The sequence below is a fragment of the Gymnogyps californianus genome, chromosome 1 (genome assembly GCF_018139145.2).
Source record: "Gymnogyps californianus isolate 813 chromosome 1, ASM1813914v2, whole genome shotgun sequence".
NCBI classification, from domain to species: domain Eukaryota; kingdom Metazoa; phylum Chordata; class Aves; order Accipitriformes; family Cathartidae; genus Gymnogyps; species Gymnogyps californianus.
This window is the reverse complement of record NC_059471.1, coordinates 91,304,169-91,317,711: the sequence shown is the minus strand read 5'-3', so window position 1 is coordinate 91,317,711 and position 13,543 is coordinate 91,304,169. Positions and strand designations below refer to the sequence as shown.

At 40.6% G+C, this 13,543-nt stretch overlaps 1 protein-coding gene across 7 annotated transcripts in view; it reads left to right on the top strand.

Moving 5' to 3' along the window:
• DMD (dystrophin) overlaps positions 1 to 13,543 on the top strand; it is a 922,027-nt gene that overhangs the window by 875,614 nt on the left and 32,870 nt on the right. For 4 of the 7 annotated variants that reach the window (XM_050904429.1, XM_050904446.1, XM_050904437.1 and 1 more), the window contains 4 exons: positions 1,070 to 1,181; positions 6,801 to 6,937; positions 7,708 to 7,746; positions 12,373 to 12,438. In XM_050904429.1, coding sequence (XP_050760386.1) covers positions 1,070 to 1,181; positions 6,801 to 6,937; positions 7,708 to 7,746; positions 12,373 to 12,438 — 354 coding nt within the window. Of the gene's footprint in view, positions 1 to 1,069; positions 1,182 to 6,800; positions 6,942 to 7,707; positions 7,747 to 12,372; positions 12,439 to 13,543 lie in introns of those variants that run through there. The other 3 variants (XM_050904456.1, XM_050904459.1, XM_050904468.1) reach the window with 2 other exon arrangements.

Genomic DNA, 13,543 nt, shown 5'->3' with positions numbered 1-13,543 from the left:
TGTGAGTAGTTCAACACATCCACAAAGTCTAATTTTCCCGTTCCCAGATACAGTTTATGAACTACTGAATTACTTACACGGTTTTCTATAAACAGCCAAAGACAAGTAGGTGGAATTGAAAAATGCAGCACTTGGAAAATCAAAGGATGGCAAGTGAATGGATAGTCTGTAGTGAGCATCAAGAACTCGGGAAGTGGACACTGGAGCTCTGTGTTTGCGTCTAGTTTTACTTGACTGATCTCATCTGTCTCTTAAATTTATATAACAAATCTATTATGATGATAGTAGAATCTGTCTGTCACAGATTTTTCCTCTGGCTTTGCAAGTCATTGAAACCCTGTGTACACACTTGACAAAAAGATACTGTATTGGAAGGCTTTTAGAAAGCTAATACTGTGCGCCTCAGTACGTGTAAAACAATGTTCTTTTGAGGTCATTGTGACTGAACTGCTTCGTGTATTTGGAACAAGACAACCCTTATGCCTCCGGCTCTTTCAAGCACTTCAGCACAGCAGATACAACAGTTAGCTGCCTCATAGAGCTGATGAGATTAAATAATGGCCCGAAAGTGCATTCGGAGTTTTGCATGGATGGAATGCCATACAGGAAAATTGTTTTGATAAAGGTGCTAGGAAGGACACAAACAAATTCCTGCCTTGTATGCAGCACTTAAGAGTTTGGTGGAGTGACTTGTTGAGGAGGGCATTACTTACTTGAATTTTGCTTCCTCAGGACATTCTGTGTTAGGAATCATGATGGAGAGCAAAAGAACTGAAATTAGCATTATAGAAACAAAAAGCATGGTGGTGTCTTTCGTATGTTAAGAGAGAACAACTGTGTAGAAATGTTCACTGTTGCCCAATGTTAAAAATTTTTTTGAAGGTTCAGATCTTTGATAAACATCTGAGGCAGCAATACCTGTCCCTCAGTGGCAGAGGAGCATTGCCCGGCATTGCACACTGTGTGACATCTCAGGGAAGAGAATGTACTAATGCAGAAAACTTGACAAGCTGATATGAAGCTTTCGTACAAAGCTCTAACGCTGTGGGTTTTTTTCCTCCTCTTTTAGGTACAGAAGTTTAAAGCACTTTAACTATGACATCTGCCAAAGTTGCTTCTTCTCTGGCCGTGTTGCAAAAGGTCATAAAATGCACTATCCCATGGTGGAATACTGCACACCAGTAAGTAGCTGTTTTACTGACCCTTACTGTCCCTTCTTATGTAGAAAGGAAAAACTTCATTTCCTGTGCGCAAGGTAATGGAGCATTTGGGTGGCTTTTCTTTCCCCCCACTATAATTAAATCACCTTTTATATACTAAACATGCCAGCAATTTGTGATGCTTAGTAAAGGATACTCCAATGGTTTGAAGTAAATTGAAGTTCATTGTTTGTACGATGCTGTGTCGTAATGTGTTATTACGACTTGTTCCATGTTCGGTGCCATAGTTCACCTTACGGATCCTGCAGGAAGCCTGTGATTTGTGTGAGTACTTATTCTTATCTTAGGTCATAATGTTTTCTCCATATCAGTGTGATATTTTTCTTCCTTTCCTCAGCAAGTTGCCGCTTCACTTGTTTTCCCCGCAACACTATGATTGCATTTTTAAGTTCTTTACTATTTATTATTTAGTGGTACCTTTGTATTGTATGATCACTTGATGATATAAAATACCAGGGAAGTTCTCAAGAGTAGCAGGTTAGATTTCATTTCTGAAGACTGGAAGATGGGGTGTTCAATGCAGCACAGTGCAGATGTGCTGCACTGATGGTGTGGTGAGGGTCTTCACCCTTGTTTCACAGCTCTCAAAAGGATCGCTTTTGCTTAAGCATTTCTTTCATACCAGACAGCCGGCAAAGGAAATTCCATATTACTCTCTCAGTGTGCTCCTTTTTCTGTTTGGCCACTCATGAACTCAGAGGGGCATAAATTAGAGGATCTCTCAAGTTGTCCTTCTATGATGCAGCACAACTGAGCTTTCCAGCTGCCTTTGCTATTGTTTGTGGTGGTCTTGAAACAGTGCACTCTCTGGTTCTTGTTTCCTGGTGTGATGGTGTCGTGGTTTAACCCCAGCCAGCAACTAAGCACTACGCAGCCGCTCACCCCTACCCCCTCCCAGTGGGGTGGGGAGGAGGAGGAAAAAAAGTAAAACTTGTGGGTCGAGATAAGAGCAGTTTAATACCTAAAGTAAAATTAAATACACTACTAACTAAGAATAATAATAATAATAATAATAATAATTGTAATGAAAAGGAATATAACAAGAAAAAGAAATAACACCCAAGAAAAGACAAGTGATGCACAATGCAATTGCTCACCACCCGCTGACTGATGCCAGAGCCGTGATCTGCCCCTCCCGGCCAACTGCCCTCTGTTTATATACTGGGCATGATGTTCTATGGTATGGAATACCCCTTTGGCTAGTTTGGGTCAGCTGCCCCGGCTATGCTTCCTCCCAGCTTCTTGCACACCTGCTTGCTGGCAGAGCATGGGAAACTGAAAAATCCTTAACTTAGGATAAGTGCTACTTAGCAACAACTAAAACATCAGAGTGTTATCAACAGTATTCTCACAGTAAATCCAAAACACAGCACTGTACCAGCTACTAAGAAGAAAATTAACTCTATCCCAGCCAAAACCAGGACAGATGGGATGGTCCCTAGTCTTGTACTTTCATCTGCTGGTCAAATATAAATGGTGAAAATAAAGCATAAAAATTATACATGGGCTAGCCTCATAAAATTATATGAACAGTCTTTACATCTTCATCCAAACAAAAAGACATGGCCAAAATGAAGTAAAGACTCTCAGCTTTTCTTAGAAACTTTGGAAAGAAAGAGAAAAATTTATTCCCCTAAAATATTACAGTAAAGCAAAACCAGTATTTTTGTTAGTTTTAATTTATGGATATTTATTTACATTGTCTATCAACTTTTACTGTAGCATTTCAATGGCAGTATTTAATCTGAATCTCTGCAAGGGCAACTAATGTGCATTTGCTAGCTTTCTGCCGGTATTCAATGCTGCTGCTTTTCAGTGTCGTCCCCCAGGGGTTGAAGTTACTGGAAAGGGTGATTTGCCTGAACTGCTGCACAAGTCAGAGGGAAGCGCTGGCGCTGCCTGGGCAGGTCTGAGCAGACTTCTCCATTGCAGGCATTCCTAGAGCAAACTCTCATGATCCCGGTTGTAGGCAGAGCGAGCGAGCGAGCGACCGACCGTGTTAGAGCATTCCTTCCAGCTGCAGCTGAATACCTCCTTGCTGAATTGGCTACGGTTTTGTTTTGCAGTTTGCCACTCTTGGTAATAAGCGATATGGGAGATTTGTGAATGGTGCATAGAGTGCACAAACCAACATCTTGCTACTATTTTCTTAACCTGTTCATGAGATGTGTTTTGAGGAGAGACAAATGAAGAAGGATTGTGAGACACCCCCACAGCCTGCAGCAACTCATTGCAACACAGGGTCCAGCAGGTTTCTGTTCTCCCTAAAAATACAGATTACTAATAGGCGAACACGGTGGTGAACAGAAAACGTGCAACCACATCCAGATTGCTGGATCAGAATAAAGAATCATTCACAGCCAGTACATTTTTTTGTGAATCCTGAACTCCAGCAGCCCGTGCTAATGTGCTGTGCCTGGCTGCACCAGCAGCCAGTTGAATTAGAGAAGGATTAACTCGGGGGGGGGGGGGGGGGGCGGGAAGTGAATGTGACGCACAGGAAGCCCTGATCTTTTTTGTGTTGCTGCTATTGAAAAAATAAACCCAAGTACTGTGTGACTGAACAAGACATCCACTGAAGCTATCATGTCTAGTATGTAATAGTTTTCTAAATGAATGAAAAGGGGTTTGCAGGTGGCAGAGCATTTTTTCCTCTTCCTCCAGACAAATCTCTCACCTTAAAATGCGTTTTGGCAGACAGAAGACATGTGATGCCTTCTTTGATATATCTTTGCAATAGCTAGATGTGGATAATGAAGTGTTTTGATATTTTTATTCCCCCTCCCTCTTACTTCCAGGAAGTTTTTGAGCACTGCAGTCTTTAATTCTGCTTAGGGGAGATTTGAGAACTCATGCTAAATATCTGAGGGATGTGATAACTTTTCCTCTTCCACAAAAGTTTGAGGCAGAATAAGGGCAAGGCAGTTCCCTAATTTTCATTTAGACAGAAAAATTGCAACAATTATTTGTGAAAGCAACACAGCTTGATTTATTGCCAAAGAGAGGTGACTTTTAAAGAGGTTTCAAATAAAGCATAGAAGACAACTTCTAGACTGGGCTTTAAATGTAAGATCATTTTTCTGTTTGGGTTTAACGAAGAGTGACACACTAGCATAAAAAACACCTTGTTAGCAGGAAGCATGTCGGGGCTGAGGTCTGGGGTAGTGGTTTGGCAAGGCACTTCTTTAAACCAAACTGGGAAAAGTCAGATGGTGGTAAAGTTCTTCTTATGTGAATAAGAAGAACTATTTCTTATGAAATAGTTTTGGTTTCGGAATAGTTTTGGAATATGCTTGACCCAGCTGCCTATGTATTGCTTTGATTTAAGAGAGCTGGGATACTGAAACTCCACTGTTTCTTCCTCGTAAACCAGTTCTGCTGAGAATTTTATTTTGGATGATTTAACTCTGAAAATCATGTGTTACAAAACATCTGTGGACTAAATCAGAAAGTTTGGCAGAAAATAGCCTCAGTTTATCATCTTGTCCACATAATAATCACATTTTCTTTGCCTTTCTTGTGCTCCTTGAACACTTTTTAAATGACAGTTGGATCGTATGAGAGGTGCCTGCTGCTTCTAGTTGTCACTAGAAAACGTATTTTCTTCTTGGGATTCTTGTGCTACCAGCAAGATTGGGGTGTTTCTGTGCAAACACACCGTTTTACTGTTTGGTTGTCATGCAGAAGGTTCGGGGGAGCAAGGTGGGGTAACAGTCCCAGGAAGGTCAAAGTGAAGAATGTTGTATTGTTAATCATGCCTGAAAACACTTAATCCAAATTACAGTCAAATGCAATGGAAAGCATTCACAACATTGAAAATAGACAAGGCAGAAATAAATGGTTATAAATGACACAGGTGAACAAATTGGACAGAAAGCTGTGCTTAATCCATTTATACCGACACTAAATATTAGAAGTTTTTCTCTGTTCCCAGCTGATGTGCTCTGTGTGCTCTCCTGATGCCAACCTGGTTAGGAGCTCTCACAGGCATTGCAGATGGCATTCGGCAGAGGGAATTCTCTCCTGCTGGGGCATCCAAGGCCACCTCAGTAAATCCCCTTTCCAGAGTCCTCTGGGTGGTCAGGGCATACTTAATCCCTCCCTTCTGCAAAATGTCTTTACTTCTGATGTATTGAGGAAGTGTTACTTAATATTATTGAGCATTATCTCAGTTTCTTGAAAATACAGATGCTGCTGTACTGTCTTGTAGGTTCTGCTGTGTCACTTCTCTGCCAGTCATTGCTCACACCGAATTTTCCTACCAGGCAGACTGACCGGAAAGAGAGCCAAATTCTTTCCAGCTTTACATGAAGCTTGTAGGTGTCGTCAGTACAGGGATAATATTTGTCCTTTCTGTTAATGCATTGCAGTCTTTCTGCAGATTATTTTTCAGGGCATCCTTAATTTTTTTACCCAGGCAATTGTTAAAAATATATACATCTGTGTTTCAGCAGCTCTGTCAAGGTTGGCTTGACTGATAGGTCCCAGCACCTCCTTCCTCTCTAAATAGAAGGCATAGAACTCATTAAAAAATGTCAGAAAGATTAACTTTTCCCTCATTTCTTTCCTTCAAATTAGATACACTGGAGAAGCAATATCATTATGTGGGTCAGGAAGAACTTAATTTAGTGTAGAAGAACAGTATTTCAGAGTCGAGTGTCTCTGCGAGGTGCAGAGAAGGGAGTGCAGCCTGACTAAAGTAACTGAAATCTTCCATTAAAATTCTTCAGAAAATCGCCTGACTCTTAATCAGGCTCGCAAGAAGTCTCGCATCTTCCCAGCAGACATCCTTTGAACTCTTCCTGGCTCATTCTGGTCTTTAGGAAACTAATTCCGCTTTGTGCTCCTTTGCTGGTCTCTACAGCAGCAAGGAAAGCCGACTGCAGGCAAGGGAGTAGAAAACTTTGTGCAAATTTTACTCTCCTCAGGGTATTGATCTTAAATGCCTGCTAGCTTCAGATTAAACAGGCACAGGAAGAAATAACTGATCTAAGAGCTTTCAGCAGCTCTCACCTGCTTTTTGTTTCTCTTTGATCAATATATTAATGGCAGAGGAGGCTGAGAAGGGAAACTGGAAAGAAAACGTACCGAGAGTACGGGTCTGACTTTCATGGACTGACAAGTCCATGAGATGTAGATGACGAGTGTGTGGTAAGAGTCGGGATCCAGCCAATGAAGCAGCTGGCTGGACACACGTACTGGCTGTGTATCCTCCATTACAGCCATTTTAGTGCTGAACAAAAAGCAGACAGAGAGTCGCCCGAGCCAGATGAGGAAATGACAAATTCTTGTCTAATTATTACTTCTCCTCTTGAGATCACCTGAGATGAGGCATGAGCCTGTCAGGGGTTTTTAGTGCTTCCCTTTTTCCTCCTTCCTGCCTGCTAGCAGTGTCGCTCTGTAGTACATTGTGAGGTGACGGTGATAAATAAATAAAATTTGCGGTTCTGGAGGTAAAGCCATTGGCAGCTCTGCTTGGTGTGGCCACAGCTCTTCCAAGTGACCCGGCAAGGGAAGAGGCAACGGAAAAACCGTAATAACCTCACGAAAGATGATTTCATTGTGATTTGTGGCTTTCAGACAACTTCAGGAGAAGACGTCCGTGACTTTGCCAAGGTACTAAAAAACAAATTTCGAACAAAAAGATATTTTGCAAAGCACCCACGAATGGGCTACCTGCCTGTGCAAACTGTCTTGGAGGGAGACAACATGGAAACGTGAGTAGCTCTAAAGTGTCTAAGTAGCAATTCATTTGGTATGCTCTTTGAGCTCCCCAGCTGGTGCCGACTCCCTTCACTTCCTAAATGCATAAAGCCTCTTTTTTTCTTTCATTTCTGTTAACCTCAGCTGGCAGGAAAACACAAGCTGGGATTCCAATTGCCATTGCCTTTATCTGTTTTCACCTGTCCTTGTACAGGAACTTCAACATCAGTTAGTAAAAGAGAAATACTTACCATCTTATTGACAGCCTTATAAATTTCTAAGTTTGATATGGCAATTTGGAAACTAATGATCTCTTCATTAAATTTTTATTTTCTTCCAAATGGGTATCTTTCCATGGTTTTATTTTTTTAATTAGGCTACTGTGTTTGCAAGCTTACCGGCTGATTTCTTCTTTTCTCACCTTATAAATTTAGTCTTATTAAATGGCTTTGATGTCTTATGGGAAAAAAAGCAATAATGATGCACATGGAGAAATCAATGAGTTAACCCAGTTCCCTTTGGTTTTTTTACAAGTTTAATCAGTTGTTTAATGGCAATTGCACACAGCTTGTTCTCTCTCTCTCTCTCTCTCTTTTAATTTTACATTTCAATTTTTTTCTCACTTTTTGGTTGGTTGCTCTTCACAGTCATTCACGTTGGTCTGTTGGATTTCTGTTTTTTAGTTGCTGTGATTTTTTTAATTTTTTTTTAAACCTTTCTGTAATTATTTTGCTGCTGAGTTTCTTCTGCCTCTCTCTTCACCTCCTCATTTTTTGTCTTGCAGTCCTGTTACTCTGATCAACTTCTGGCCAGTAGATTCTGCGTGAGTACTTTTGCTGAAGTGTGCTGCTGCTGCTACTGCTGCTGCGTTCCCTCACTTTTTGTTTGTTTGTTTCTTTGTTTAGTTTTGCATAAGTTCATTTCCTTCTTTCTTTATGATTATTTTCTTTGGTGCACTCTCTGAAGAAATGTTTTGATCTCGAATGAGTAGAATGGGATAAATCCAGGAATTCCCAGCAATTGTGGATTGTGTACTGTATACTCTTTCTGGAGTATGTATTTTCATTGAATTAACAGGGATTTTGGTGCAGTCCTACTAATGCTTATGAGAGTTTGTCATTTAAACTCTGCCTGTGTTTCTGAATAAGTGTCGATCCCTCTGAATGTATACTAAATGCTTTTTGAAAGATAGAAATTGAACTTGATGGATTTAATTCAGTTTCAGGAATGACATTGTTTTGTAGATAAAGCTATAATTTGGTTTTATGTGCAATTGTGCATACTCGCACACTCATGTGCCCCAATTAATCCAAAGCTCACTGGATATTTTATTACAGTTTTTTATATACAGTAAGATTTGTGAAGGCAGGTTGAAATGGGGAAATGTTTACTGTATTTTTTCCAGAAGTTAAAAAAGCAGGATTTTTCAGCTATGAAATGGACTTTCATTCTTGCACCATTCCTGCACGTGCATTGTCTTACTGTTGTAGTAATACCCTCAGCATAAACTAATGATATATATACTTAGCACTGTGGCATTTGCTACTACTAGTGTTACATGGATGATTTTAGAGTAATGTTAAATGAGGATTATTTTTAATTCACATATTGATAACTAATGAGAAGCTAGTAAATATAATTTTATATATTTCTATATGGTGAAATGTATATGGCTTGCACCTTCATTGAATTTTTGGTAGAATAAACAATAGTGAAATGTATACATTGGCATATCGATTTATAATTTTCATTTTGAGCACAAATCATTGGGAAGTCAAGTGAAGTGCTCTACCTCTAGGAAATTTAAGCAACTAAGAAACACATCTAGTACTGCAAACCTCATATGGTTGAGGATTCACCCACAGAAAACACCAAAAGGCTGGAGCCAGACTGAAATAGAGGGGCTTTGAACTTTAGGATGCATTTTCGTTTATAAATGCATCTGGGGATAATTGCAGCATACTATATACTCAACTGTGGATCTAGATTTCTTACCCTTTAGAACAATTGCAAAGTTAAAAGTACCATTTAAAGAAAGCTTGGATAATATGGAATGCCATTGCTGTGTCTGACATAACATGAGATTAAGCTGCCATAACATGCTTAATTCTACTTACTTACAGTAATAACATCATGGTATGCCTACACCGATAGCTTCACACCAAAAGTTTGGTGTCGTATACTGCAGGAGTTTAGCTCGCAAGTAATACTTAAGAAAACTTGAGAAATACTGAGAAGCAGGATTTGTACAGAGAGGTTGCACCTTTTATCAGATTAACTCAGGTATCTTCCTGAGCACAATTCTTCCTTCTGGTCTGACAAGAAAGCAGAAAATTAAGAAATGAATAGTGGCTGAAAAGAATTGCTCTTCATTTTGTTCTGCTAACTTTGTTCCTTTCCATCATACTAGACCACCGGGCTTACAACACAAGTTACTGAGCTACCCAGGTTTAAAGCTATTTCTCAGTTACAGGGCTGATTCCAACTTCAGCAGTCAAACCTCTTACTCTGGTTATCATAAAATTTTCCCATGTTTTCTAAGATCTTGCCTTTTTCTGGTGCTTTCATGCCAGTTTTGTGGTAATCTTCAAAGTACTCCAGAAGAGCATAATCTGGCAGCGTTCAGCAATGCTAGTGCTATCCTGACATCAACATGTGGTATACATGGAACTGTTTATAAATACTTATGTATATATTTTTTGTTAGAAGTTAGTGATTCTGACTGCTTATTATCCAGTATTTTGCACAGATATACTGCTTACCAGGCATTAAAGGGACAGCTCACACTTTTTGTGAGAATTTGTGTCTTTTTACTTGGACTGTGGGCTGTCAGTGGCACAAATGCAATTTACTTGATTCTACACTTTCAAGAAGCATGAACTGAAATGCTGAACAGCAAGAAAAGTGCCCTCATCCTGCCAGCCAGGTCTCCGAGGGTGCAGGGAATTGCAGTAGGTGGTATTTGCCACTCAATCGCCACTTGACTTGACTGGAATTCCCCAGGCTGTTCCTGCAGACCTCAGCTTGAGCAATGCAGCTGTGGAGCCCGTGTAATAGGGATGGTTATCTTGGCTAAATATTGGCTATGTCTCTCAGCCTTCTTGCTGACTGTTCAAACTGATTAGGTGGGCTGAGTATGCGTGCTCTGAAAGGTAGGACAGTAAGCTCTAGCATAGATGGTCATCTAAGAGTATGTCTACACAACAGCCTGCAATGCAGCACAGTCGTTCTCAAGCTTGCTCAGGTACTGGCAGAAGTGTACCTCTGAGCAGCTAAATTCAACACAAAGACTGCAGTGCTTCTCAACAGGTTTGCTTTCTTAAGCAAACTTTTAAAAAGCTGTTTGAGGTAGATCTCCATTGCAGTATGTTCTGAAGTGGAGACAAACCTGGAAATGTAGCCTCATCCCCTGCCTGCAGTTGACAGAGAGAGAGAATCAGCTTCAACACGTTACACAACACTGTGTTGTCTTTAAAATATATATATATTACACACCTTGTTCACTTCTGAAGTTGAAGCTTAGTTTCAAGGCAGCAAGTATGTGATCATGCAGTCAGGCCCGTCTTTTGCCTTGCTGTACTGCCAAAAGGGACATCTCTTCATTGCCTAGTTGGTCCCAACCAAGTGCTGTCCTTTCCTTCGTACTGGTACAAATACATGTGCAATGCCAGTGTAGGAGGGACTAGGAGAATGATCCAGCTCAAACCTAAAGGTACTTTTAACACAGATTTCCTAGTCTATGCACAGTATTAGCAGCAACATTTGTGTCTGCGTTGAAGCCAAGACCTCTTCTTTCATTGATAATATCAGCTTAGACCAAGTTAACATCTACTGTATGTCAAACAAATAAAAAAATGGAGATAGCATCAATTTATCAGAAAACCATTGTTATCTTGCTCCATAATCCACTGCTCTAGATAAATTGCATCCTTTTACCCTCCCTTCCCTTCAGTGTAGATGTTCTTACACAAAATAGGCTATCAAGTTGCAGAGAAGCAATTGCCCATCCACATGAATCTCTGCTGTACTGAGGAACTCTGTGAACTGAGTATTTATCCTCTGGTGTGCTGTGGTAATGTTTGAACATGTGATGGGTAGAAGTACAGTCAGAGGCCAAAGCTCATTTCAGACAAAATGAGATTCATGATACTTGGCCTGTAATGTCTTAAAGAGAAAAACTTTGCTGTTCTGTGAGAACAGACGTTAATGATGATGAATTTTGTGTATCCAGCATACAGATCTATGAATTCAGAAGGATCCTAATTTTCTACAGCCCTTTGCAGGCTGATTGGAAAACTGGAAGATGACCAATCTAGTAGATTTATTGCAGGATTATCAAACTCCTAACACGGGAGCATTACAAGCCACAAGATTATTACAGTTTTGATTTATAACCAGTAAATACAAAACTTATCTGCTCTTGCAATGCAGTGTAATCCCTGTTGGGCAGACCCAGCCTGAACCACAGTATCCAACAATTTAAAATGGGAGGAAAGTCCTTCCTCAGTCAGGAGTTCCAGAAGGAGAGTCAGCAGAGACGGAATAAAAAGAAGTTGAAATTTAACTAAAATACGAGATTGCCGTACAATTTGGGAAGCTGCATCATTTTTTGTTATTCCAGCACCTCCTGATACATGTGGATTTGCAAAATCCCACACGGCAGCAAAGGGTGCTCTCTGAACTGCACAGGCAACATAATTCAATGGTGACATTTTCCGGAGTTGAGGCTGTAAGAAACAATACTCTAATTGATGAGAAAAGTCCCATGAATTGTTTTCATCAACAAAAAAGTGAAGAGGACCTCATACCATCTGATTTGTCAGGCAGAAAACCCAAAATAGTTGACAGTGTCCTCCTGTATAACACACTGATCTACGGTTCAGATTGCGACTCTGGAAAGATGCTAGGCAAAATCATCAGTGTCTGCAGTGTGTTATTAAAGGCTCATTTCAGACATTTTGTGTTTCTTGTATTTATTTCTAGTTGCTCGTGGAGTAGTCCTTAAAGGCTCTTTTGAGTGGGATGTGCTGGAAGCAGGCACTGGAGCAAGGCAGGAGGCAGAGAAGAGGTTTCCAGCAGGGCTTTCGCAGCCGGTGCAGGGCTGCGTGTGAAACAGAATTACCAATGAAGGAGGCAGGTGTGAAGGGAAGACTGGGGTGAAAGCTCTTCTAGAAATCCGTTGGAAAAGGGTTTTTCAGGGATTGGTGTGAAGAAGAGTCATGGCAACAGACCGATTGCAAAATGGTCAAAATCCCTGGTGTGGTACCACAAAACATTGCACCGATGGCTTGAGGAGGCACACACAGCGCCTGGAGTTATAACTTGCTATTTATCAAACATAGCGTAAGCATAAGGCATAGAGATGTGAGGGTATAGGCATAGCTAAGTGTCTTTTTACTTTTTTTAAAGGGGTATTGTTTGTGATTAATCAGTGTTTTCTGCCTTATAGGCCTGCCTCGTCCCCTCAGCTTTCACATGATGATACTCATTCACGCATTGAACATTATGCTAGCAGGTATGAGACCAGCTGGACGTTAGGCAGATCTTTCTCTAAACAATCATTTAAAAAAAAAAAAATCCCAAAGGCTAGCTGCTACCTGAGCACTTCTTAAAGAAACATAGGGTTTGGGGTTTTGCTTTCCAGGCTCTGGGATGCAGAGCATCGTTTGTGGTTGCTGTTAACTAGCCTGTCAACTAACTTGCATGCCAGAGCACCTGTGTGGTCAGAAGTGGCCTTTAGGTCCTGTGGGGTCTTCATTAAGCTGTGCACTCAGGTTACTGACTTTGTAATAGGGCCCGTAGCAATAGGACAAGGGATAATGGTTTTAAACTAAAAGAGGGTAGATTCAGACTAGATATAAGGAAGAAATTTTTTACGATGGCAGTGGTGAAACACTGGAACCGGTTGCCCAGAGAGGTGGTAGTTGCCCCATCCCTGGAAACATTCAAGGTCAGGTTGGACGGGGCTCTGAGCAACCTGGTCTAGTTGAAGATGTCCCTGCTCATTGCAGGGGGGTTGGATTAGATGATCTTTAAAGGTCCGTTCCAACCCAAACCGTTCTGTGATTCTGTGATTGTACATAGGGTTTTGTTTTTAATATGGACCCTGGTGTAATCGTACAAATCAGAAGAGCAGAAACCTCCAAACTCTATGTGAATCTCAAGTGCCGTTTTAATGTTAAGTAATTCACCTTGTGGAATACCACAAACAGGATTTTTCCTTGATTTGGAGGATTAAAATAGTCATATATCTCTGCTTTAGTTCACTTGTCTGCTTTCATACTGCTCTTAAGAATCAAAAAGTGGGTTAATTGCACAAATATTAAAATGTTTTTCCACCAGGTGAGCAAATTTGCAAGGATTGAGGTAATGAAAAACAGTTATTCCAACCTCCTCTTTCTCTCCCCCAAAATCACTTGATCAGGAGAGCTATTTCTGAATTATGCAGGACGTTTAGGAGGGTCTGAGTGTTGAAAACCAGTGAGAAATGACTGATCGTTACAGTTCTGATGATGACATTGCCAGGTACAAAGCAATTTGTGTGATCCCCTGGCACCTTAAGGCCTTTCTTTGTGGAATTAATTAATCATGAGGAGTGGAATATAACCTCAGAGAAACAG